General features: G+C 45.0%; 1 protein-coding gene across 1 annotated transcript; it reads right to left on the bottom strand.

Annotated features, from left to right (window-relative positions):
- Positions 1–4,729: 4,729 nt before the first annotated feature.
- On the bottom strand, positions 4,730–9,294 carry LOC606418 (protein disulfide isomerase 5). Its single transcript, NM_001112293.3, has 12 exons — positions 8,368–9,294; positions 8,112–8,241; positions 7,790–7,955; positions 7,556–7,674; positions 7,312–7,392; positions 7,125–7,214; positions 6,779–6,850; positions 6,622–6,690; positions 6,172–6,249; positions 5,944–6,078; positions 5,419–5,472; positions 4,730–5,325 (listed from the first exon to the last, which is right to left on the bottom strand). Exons 1-12 carry the CDS (start codon positions 8,844–8,846, stop codon positions 5,209–5,211), a joined length of 1,590 nt encoding a protein of 529 aa, NP_001105763.2. The 5' UTR covers positions 8,847–9,294; the 3' UTR covers positions 4,730–5,208.
- Positions 9,295–10,230: the final 936 nt, after the last annotated feature.

The following is a 10,230-nucleotide window of genomic DNA, read 5'->3' as shown; positions in this document are numbered from 1 at the left end:
TTTGTTGAGTCTTCTTGGCCGAGAGAGACTGAACGAGTCAGTCCATTGCATGCGAAGAGCCAGGTAGTTTTGTGATGGACCGACTACTATTAGCTTTGTGCTGCCAAGTCACTTAGAGCTGATTTAGTGACCAGAGATCACGGGGAGATCGGAGGGGATTAATTTTCCCCTTAATCTTCTCCAATCCTCCCGTGACCCCTTATCATCAAATCAACCCTTACAAGTATTTGTTTACATGAGTTAGTTACAATTACGGATACACGCTACGTGTTTCTGCTAAGGAGTCAGGACTTCCCATGTTATGAGGAGAGCGAGTCGAGGCGTGGTAATGGATCACGATCTAAATGCTTCTTCACAAAATTCACAAAATGGTAGGACTATAAATAAATTTTAGTTTAAAAATGAATAAAAATATGGTTCAATCGTAATTCGTTCTAATTCTTAAATCTTACAATATAAAATTTAAAATTCATTGTCACTCCTAGTCGAATTAGAGTATATAACACACGGAGTTTCTGAAAGGGAATTAGGCTTACACCTATTTCCTAATTGATTTTGGTGGTTGAATTGCCCAACACAAATAATTGGACTAACTAGTTTGTCCTAGTCTATAAGTTATACAGGTGCCAAAGGTTCACAATAAGCCAATAAAAAGACCAAGAAAAGGGTTCAAACAAAGAGAGCAAGGGATAACCGAAGGCACCCTAGTCTGGCGCACCGGACAGTGTCCGGTGCACCACCGGACAGTGTTCGGTGCACCAGAGGTCTCCAAGACGAACTCCTCATCTTCGGGAAATCTCAGAGGCGCTCCGCTATAATTCACCGGACTGTCCGGTGCACCACCGGACAGTGTCCGGTGCTCCAGAGGAGAGCGACTCTGAACTCGCCAGCTTCGGGAATGCGCTCCACTATAATTCACCGGACATGCCCGGTACACACCGGACTGTCCGGTGAGCCAGCGGAGCAACGGCTACTTCGCGCGCAACGGTCGTCTGCAACGCATTTAATGCGCGCGCAGCGCGCGCAGAGGACAGAGCACGCGCGGGTGGCGCACCGGACAGTCTACAGGACTTGTCCGGTGCACCACCGGACAGCCAGGCGGCCCCACACGTCAGAGCTCCAACGGTCGAAACCCAACGGCCAGGTGACGTGGCTGGCGCACCGGACACTTGCGACAGCAGCCTCCACCAAACGGCTAGTTTGGTGGTTGGGGTTATAAATACCCCCAACCACCCCACATTCAAGTGATCCAAGTTTTTCCACATTCCAACTACTTACAAGAGCTAAGCATTCAATACAAGACACACCAAAGTGATCAAATCATCTCCCAATTCCACACAAGGCTTTAGTGATTAGTGAGAGAGATTTGTTGTGTTCTTTTGAGCTCTTGCGCTTGGATTGCTTTCTTTTTCATTCTTTCTTGAGATCAAACTCACTTATAATTGAGGCAAGAGACATCAATCGTGTGGTGGTCCTTGTGGGAACTTTGTGTTCCAATTGATTGAGAAGAAAAGCTCACTCGGTCCGAGGGACTGTTTGAGAGAGGGAAAGGGTTGAAAGAGACCCGGTCTTTGTGACCACCTCAACGGGGAGTAGGTTTGCGAGAACCGAACCTCAGTAAAACAAATCCGTGTGTCACACTCTTTATTCGCTTGCGATTTGTTTTGCGCCCTCTCTCTCGGACTCGTTTCTATTTCTAACGCTAACTCGGCTTGTAGTTGTGATTAATTTTGTAAATTTCAGTTTCGCCCTATTCACCCCCCCCCTCTAGGCGACTTACAGTTTCACCCGTAGGTCAGTGAGCCAACATGAGCTGACCCAACAGCGTGCTAGGTTTACAAGGACCTCATCGGCGGCAGTAGCCTTCAAGACTTTCAAGTCTTCTTCTTTGTTTTGTACATGTTGCATCAGAAATGAAAACCTTGTACTATCCTAGATATTCATGTATGGACTGAACCCCGTTAAGATTGATTTACATGTCAATTTCTCTACAATATAAATATGCTTTAGTACCAGCTAAAAATTGTCTATAGTATTAGATTTTTCAACCAGATCTAAAAACTTTATTGTACAATCTCAACTGTTAGTACCAGTTAATGGCTCTAACTGATATTTAAATATATAAAAAAGTAAAAAAATCTATAGTCTCACACATACATGTCCAAGCCACAAGTCAAGAGATTTTCGAGCAAAATATGAGCGTGTGTGATGCTATGATTCGATCCCAAGGTCTAGGTCTCTTATGTTTCCTCTTTGCCACTCTGCTATAGAGCTTATTCAAGGTTACGAAGAAAATGATTTTTTCTTTTATTTTAATTTTAATAGAGCCTTTAGTACCGGTTGCAATTCCTTTACTAGACTCTAGCTTATCTAGTGTAGGTTATAGCTCATCCTCGACATTGTTGGGACCCGCTACTATCTCCACATATGATATTTACATCTCCTTAATGAGTTTGGCCATGTCCACTAGAACACATAGATCACATTATATTAGCTTTGGTTGTAGGTTTAGCCTAAATCAACATGATGAAGTCCATATGCCCACGTAAGGTGCGGGATTTGTCCTTAAGTCATGGATGTACAATAGCATTGTGGTATGTGGTAGCTATGGTGAGGTCGGTGGTGGCAGTAGTGAGGGTGCAAAGATGGTGGCCTTTCCCTTACTAACAATGTTATAGTAGATCAGGGTATGTGTGTTTGTTGGGATGAGGTGGTATGACAAACAATGATTAGTGTGCTAGCCTCACCCCCTTATTTATATACACTATATGAAGAAAGGCCACAACCAATGATGTTGGGTTGTTCGCTTCGCATTAAAGGTTGTTGTTTAGACTGTTGCAGCTGCAATCCACATAGACAAAAACATTGTAGAAGCAACTCATAGCGGTGGGACGTCGAGTATATTTGAACAAGAACAAAGGGATAGTTTTTTGTGTGCATAGGTCACAATGGAAGCAACTCATAGTAGTGGCACATTACATTAATGAACAAAGTAATGTACATGATGGTGGCCTTGGGCAAGCGGGCTAGGGAGACTAGGCCTCAATTGTGTTAGCCTAGGTAACCATTTAGTTTGGGTACTAGTCTAGTAATGAGTGGGATTAGAGTGGATTGAGATGTATTGAGGCGATATTTGATCTATTGGGGATTTACACACTCTCCAATCCCTTCTAAACACTTCAATCCCAAAGTATCCAAACTAGGCCTTAGGCTTTGTTCTGTTTGAAGTGGATTAAGGGAGATTGGAGGGGATTAAATCCCCTCCCATTCAAATTTGAAATAGAGGGGGTTTAATCCCCTCCAATCCCCTTCAATCCACCCTTAACCGAACAAACACTTATGGGTAAAACTTACAAAGGTACTATATGTTTCATCAATACAACTTGTTCATCCTGACCTAGTTGAGCATACGCTAGGGAAGGAGGCCCCCTAGCCTTATTCGGTTTGAGGTGGATTGAGGGGGATTGGAGGGAAAGGGGATTAAATCTCCTCCTATACAAATTCACCCCCTCCAATCCCTCTCAATCCACCCCTATCCGAACAAGCTCTTAATGATTGCTTATTCCCCGACATGGCATAGGTGGCGGCGGCGTATAGTTTGCTAATAATCCACTGCACAAAGGAGAGCTTGTAGTTTGCGCTCGTTGTGGAGGTCGAACTCCTTAGGGCAGAGTTATTCCTACAAAAGATCATCGTACACATTGACCCAAGGTCCCTTAGTGATCTCCAATGGTAGAAGTGGAATGATTTTCCTAAAGTGGCTCATAGGTCCACTCGACACCATGCTTCTTGAGGCAATTATGATGCATTTGGTTGGAGAGTCAACTAGAATGGAGCGGCTCCATTCCAGTTTTTGAGAATAAAGCAAATCTATTTTGTGTTTGGCTAACAGAACTAAGCCACTCTATTTTTTGGTTGAGGAGTAGAATAGAGCGAATCTGCTCCGTTCTTGGTATGGTTAGAATACCATATGAATATAGAGGGGAGGAGAGCGCTCGCATCTAAGGGAGTGCTCACATCCAATCATTTTTGTGACGCGGGAGCGTTTCAGCTATTTATGATAAATTTCTATATGGAGATTTTAGGAGCCGCTCTGCTCCTCTTTTATTGAAAACCAAACATTCTTTTATTGGAAACTAAACATAAAAAGAGGAATGGAACCACTCCAATCTCCTTCACTCCTCAACCAAACACACTATGCTCTAGTCTTGGCTCAGGAGAATTTCCACATTCGCCCTCTTCACTTGCTTGTTGCTTCGGGTGTGATGTGGTGAGACAAAGCATAGCTTGGTGCCTATATTGACACGGTATTCCCCGAACACATCACTGATGAATTGAGTATAGTTATTAGTGACGAGTCTACTGACCCCAAAGCATGCTATAGTCTCACACATACATGTCCAATGCTCCGAATTTTACAGCAGAATACTTGTCAATAACTCAATCGATACCAATGCTAGGTAGGGATGGCAGTGGGTAAGGTACCCAGTGGGCACACGAAGCCATACCCATACCCACTAGGAAAAAATTGACCCATACCCATACCCACTACCCATCATGGGTACAAAATTACGCCATACCCATACCCACCATGGGTAGCGGGTACCCATCGGGTACCCATACCCATTAACATTATGATAGACATGATCATTTGAATCGCAAAAATAAGTACCAGCATAACAAATGTATCGAACCCAACATAATTTTATCACAGATTCAACAGTATTAAACATTAAATGGCAATATCATGCTTTCAAATCACACAAAACATAGCATTGATTCTACAAAACTATGGACAAAACATAGCATTCATTTTATATGAGATACATAAATCCGGACCCACGTGTCATATATTAGCGGGTTACCCATCGGGTAGCGGGTATGGGGCAACAGAGAACATACCCACGCCCACCATACCCGATGGGCATAACAAATGACCCAATAAAATACCCATGGGTATCAAAATCCGCCATACCCGTGCCCTAATAGGGTTTTTACCCATCGGGTTTCGGGTTTCGGGTACCCATTGCCATCCCTAATGCTAGGGTCCGAAGCCTCTTTGATTTAGGTACCTATATTATATACCATTGTCTTTAGTCAACTTAACACGGCACGCGAATAAAGCTGAGCTCTGTGATCAGGTTGGCGCAAAACACGCAAACATGCTGCAATTTTTCCTTCACTGGACCTTAGTTTGTCTACTACAGGTTATAGCTCATCCTTGACGTTGTCAGGGGCCGCTACTGTCTCCACGTCTGGTATTTGCAGCTTCTCCTTGATCAGTTTGGCCATGTCCTTGACACTCGATTTCTTTGAAAGCTTGATCTGCATTCCAAAAGACAGAGTCAGCACAGCACTAACGTGTGTCCAAACAGGATCAGCTTAATAGCATGGATCCCTATGTTTCTGTAGACATACCGGGTTGCTTTTGTCTTCAGCAAGATAAAGGAATAGCGTCGGGTAATTATTCACCTGCTCATAAACATGGAAGATTGTAATGCAAAGTTTAAAATTTGACAAATCCACTTGGAGATGTAAGCATGCAGATGCATTAAACTGTGCTTCCAGTAGCCAAAGCAATGTGCCTCTAACCAAGAGTTTACAGATATTATATCATATTCTCATGATATTTGCTAGCGTTGGATGGACATGGTCGATTCAGTTATCCCATACAGTGTTGGAGTGAATCTGAGTGAAAATTTACTTTTCATCTCAATTCGCTACAGCACACATGAATTGAGATGGATACAAGTATATCCAAACAAGCCCTTAGGTGGGTGAAATGCCCTTGAAAATTAATCAAGATATAGCACAGAATATTGATACTAGATAGAAATTTGCACTGCAAGCCGGCAACCTGTGATGCATGAACATGGTAGAGAAAGTGTCAACTATTAATAATCCCATGCCTTTTCTTGGATGGTAATGCAAAGATTGACTCACCTTCAATTTGGGATGTTCATTCACAGAAGCATCTATGCGCGCAAATTTAAGATTGTCCGAACCACTAAAATGCTTCGCCAGCTTCTCAACATTTTTACTTATCGCTTCACAGTCAACACACCAAGGTGTATGAACCTTTCATTTCAAAAAGGATTGTAAGACCATTTAAAGAACAAATAATGTACATTAAAAACGAGAAGAGGTATAACAAATAAATTCGTGATATACCTCAAGGAAGACGTTTTGATGACTTTCCAGCACAGAAGAATCAAATGTACGACCAACAACCTTTTCAATAAGTCCCTTCTGCACAATGTAGGGTCAAACATACTGCTTAGTGGTTACACAAATTTCACAAAAGGAAAATACCCAAAACATTTCGAAACGAACAGCTCAGTACCAACATAAAGACCATGTAAGTTGGTTTTCACACACGCTACACCCGTGAACCCCCATTGGATCTCGTTCCAATTTTAGACATCCTTGCACCTTTACTACGCAAATTTTATTAAATGACAAGAGGAGATTGTTACCGAGAATCAGAACTACATATTTCAGAAATAGTAAGTTGTAATTATGTACCCTTAACCTGTGATTATTTCAAAATTAGAATGCTTCAGGAATTCAATCTCAGTACTACATACACCATACAAGTTTTAGCAAATAAATAAAACTTACCTCTTGAGGCAATGGTTCTGATTTGTGGTATGGCGGGAGCGTGCCATCCAGAAGACTTAAGCAGAACTCCTGTTGTCCAGCAACACAATACAGTTAAGTAACTGCCTCGAGTGGTCAAGTAAAATTCAACATAATATCAAAATAAAAATCTACATACCCTCAGGTTGTTTGCATTGATATCTGCCTCCATCAGATACTTGGCTCCATTGCTTGTATCAAATGCTGTAACCTGGTGAATCTTTCTAATTTTAGTAAATAAAAAATCTTGGACTTAAACAACATAGAAAAAAATTGACGATTGTCAGCTCAGGTCCCAGAGTAATAACTGCTATTATTATCACCCACTACCTTTAAGGAATCAATTATCCAAGTCAGTAACCAATCCGACTCCACCCATACCCACTCATAAGTCACAAGACGTCAGCGGTAGAACACAAGTGCCCTCGTGCATTCATGAAAAAAAACAATATGCATACTAATTAGGAGTCCAACATGAGACTTACAGTAGGCTTTTTTTCTGATTCAAGGCCATAAAGAGTGAGGAATGGTTTTGCAAGGTTTTCTTCAGCAGTGTCAACATATATAAACATTATCTGCAATGCCGTGGAAAAAACATGTTTAACCAAAATAGTCATCCAGGTGATGTGATTATGGTAAGAAACAAAATAAAAAGCACCAATATGTTGGCACCTTTGTCTTGAATGCTCTGGCTATTTCTTCAACCATAGATTCCAGATCTTCAAAATCATAAGCCTCTGCAAAGGTGAAGACCTAGAACAAATTTGCAAGAGAATAAATTTAACTGTCCTTTTGTAAGGATTGTAAGTGTACTATAGTTTTCTTTTGGTCATTATACAGTTAATGGTTTATTGCAGTTGAATGAAACATACATGTGATTGATCAGCAAAGTAGAGAAAAGGCAGAGAGTGCCAACCTGTAGCTCAATAGGGCTTGAATATACTTTACCAGAATTGAGCTCAGTGAATACAGTAATTAGAGGAAACTTGTTGAGCTCCACAAACCGCAAAATTTCCTTTTCTTCAAATTTCCCATCTGCAAAATCCCACTGTATGAGTTACTGCATATGGAACAAGAATTGCAATTTAACCCAGCATATTTGCTTCAGTAATCTGTGTCTTTTCTCCAGTAAACTTTACAAAATACTTACCGAACTTTTCAAACTTCTCTGGCTCGCTTTTAACGAGGCCCACAAATTTCTCCTCGGACGTAATACCTGGAAATAGAACTTTGGCAACACTTGTATCACTGGTTTCTACAAACTGTACCTCGTTGTCTGTGGTTGCTGCCTTCACAAATTCTTCATGGTCTGCTCCCTGCCAAAAATATGGATATGAGTGAGGACTGGATATGAGTGAGCACAAATTGAACAGATGCCAAAGTTTATTCCACAAGTTTTTACATTTCGAGCAAACTAAAACTTGAAAACGATACATTTTTTCCGCATCCAGCATTTCATAACGCACCAGTACCTCAAAATTCTTGAATAGACCAATAACAAAGGTCATGTCCTTTTTGAGGAACTCCTCAGCTGAATCCTTAGACTGAAGCCTAATGATTGGCACGCCAGTCTTCTTTCTTACCCAAGTAACTATGGCGTCCCTATCAACATGAGATGCATATAATTCCCAGTCAATTGGTCAGACACATGAAAGGGCACTCCAGCAGACGATAGATTGGTAATAACATAACGAAAAGAGACAAGAGAAAGCAAAGCAGCGTCCTCACTTGGTGTGGAGGCCATGGTAGGCGTGCTCGGTGCCATTGACGAAGAGGAGCACGGTGGGGAAGCCCTTGACCCCGACGGCGGCAGCCGCCTTGGGGTAGCGCTCCCCGTCGAGCTTCGCGAAGGCGACGGCGCTGCCCATGGCGCGCAGCGCGGCGGCGGCCTCGGCGAACCGCGGCATGAGCTGCGCGCTGCGCTCACACCACGGCGCGTACCCGAGCAGCAGCAGCTCCGCGTGGTCCTCCACGGCGCGGCGCGCGTTGTCATTGTCGAGCGCCAGCACCATCGACTGCGCCCGCCGCACCGCCTCCCCGGCGCCCTCCGCGTCCAGCAGCCCGCCCCGTTCGGCCTCCTCGTCGATGGCCAGGAGCTCGTCCAGCACGCCCGAGTCGTCGTCGTCGTCCAGGTCCAGCCGCGCCGCCGACGCGGTGAGCGCTAGGACCGCGAGCAGCAGAAGCGTCACAGCCCACCGCGCCCTCATCGTGCTCGACGAAATGCGCGGCGCCGCGGTCTCCCTTCCCTCCCTGGCTGTCTCCCTTCCACTCCTCCGAGATCTAGCTCCAGTAGAGCCCGCACGACGCGCCACCGCCACGAGGGGATCGAAGGAATCGGGGGGTGGGGTGGCACGAGTGCGCGATGCGATGGTGCCGTAAATTGCTCTCGAGCTCGAGTGTTCAAACGGCAAGGCGGACGGGAGGCGTGCGCCGCGACTACCGGAGCAGGCTGCAGTAGCACGAGGTGGGGTCGTGGGGAGCTGCAGCACAGAGATGACGGGTGGGCCTAGCTGGCGGTGGGCCTGGTGGTGTCAGTGGATTATAGGGCGGGCCGCGTGCGGAGGACGTGTCGGCGAGAGGGAGGACACATGGGCTTGCGGTGGCCGACGGCGACCCATAAGCCAAGGAGAGTGACGGAGCGGCATCTGCATGTGATTACGATTAGATTAGAGTGTGGCGAGAAGGTCAGCACTTCCTCTTCGGACGGACGCAAGTCAAAGCCGCAAAAGGGATTGAGATTCAGATCCAGGTCGAATTGCTTCTATTGATCCCAACATTTATGTCCCATTTGTAACAAAAGATCGCGCCGGATTGGCAAATGGTGAGCAGGGCCGGCCATGAGGGGGATGCGGAGGGTGCGGCCGCACCGGGGCCCCTAAAATAGAGGGCTCTTCTGACCACTAAACGTTAGCACTTTTTCTCCGCTAAGCATATCTACCCTAGACATAAATACGCAAGAGCGATGCGCTATCGATCAGTTCCGTTTAGATTGTTAAACTAATATCTCAATTACTTATCTAATATTCACTTCGTTCCAAAATAGTATTTGTTTTAACTCTTAATTTTTATGTCTATATGCAACTAGATGAGGAATCCACTAGAGAAGCAAAATAAATTATATTTTGATACAGAGGGTATTATTTAGGGCCCCTTTGGCAGGGCTCTGGCTTCTCCAAAAACGGCTTTGGCTCTGACTCACGAGGTGAAGCCACTTCTTTAGATGAGCCAAAGCCATTCTGAAAAATCATTTGGCAAAACGGCTTATAGGTTGTTTTTCAGAAAGACTCTTGTATAGTTTTGTCGGCGTTTCGAGACCGGGGGGTCCCTAAGCCGACGAGTGAGTGTGCTGCGTGTCCCAGCCCAGATGGGTCGAGCGCGTGGGCGAGCGCGAAGGGGGGAGAGGCGAGGTGGCGGAGACGGGCGTGAGAGAGGTGGAAGTCCCGCGGCCTTCGTGTTCGTCCCGCGCCCAGGTCGGGTGCGCTTGCAGTAGGGGGGTTACAAGCGTCCACGCGGATGAGGGAAGCGAGCGGCCCCAAGAGAGCGCCTGTCCCGTCCTCGGTCCCGCGCGGCCAACCTTCTCTAAGAAGGCCC

This window comes from Zea mays, chromosome 9 (genome assembly GCF_902167145.1).
Source record: "Zea mays cultivar B73 chromosome 9, Zm-B73-REFERENCE-NAM-5.0, whole genome shotgun sequence".
NCBI classification, from domain to species: Eukaryota; Viridiplantae; Streptophyta; class Magnoliopsida; order Poales; family Poaceae; genus Zea; species Zea mays.
Note: the sequence above shows the minus strand (reverse complement) of the source record. Positions and strands in the feature narration are given on the sequence as shown.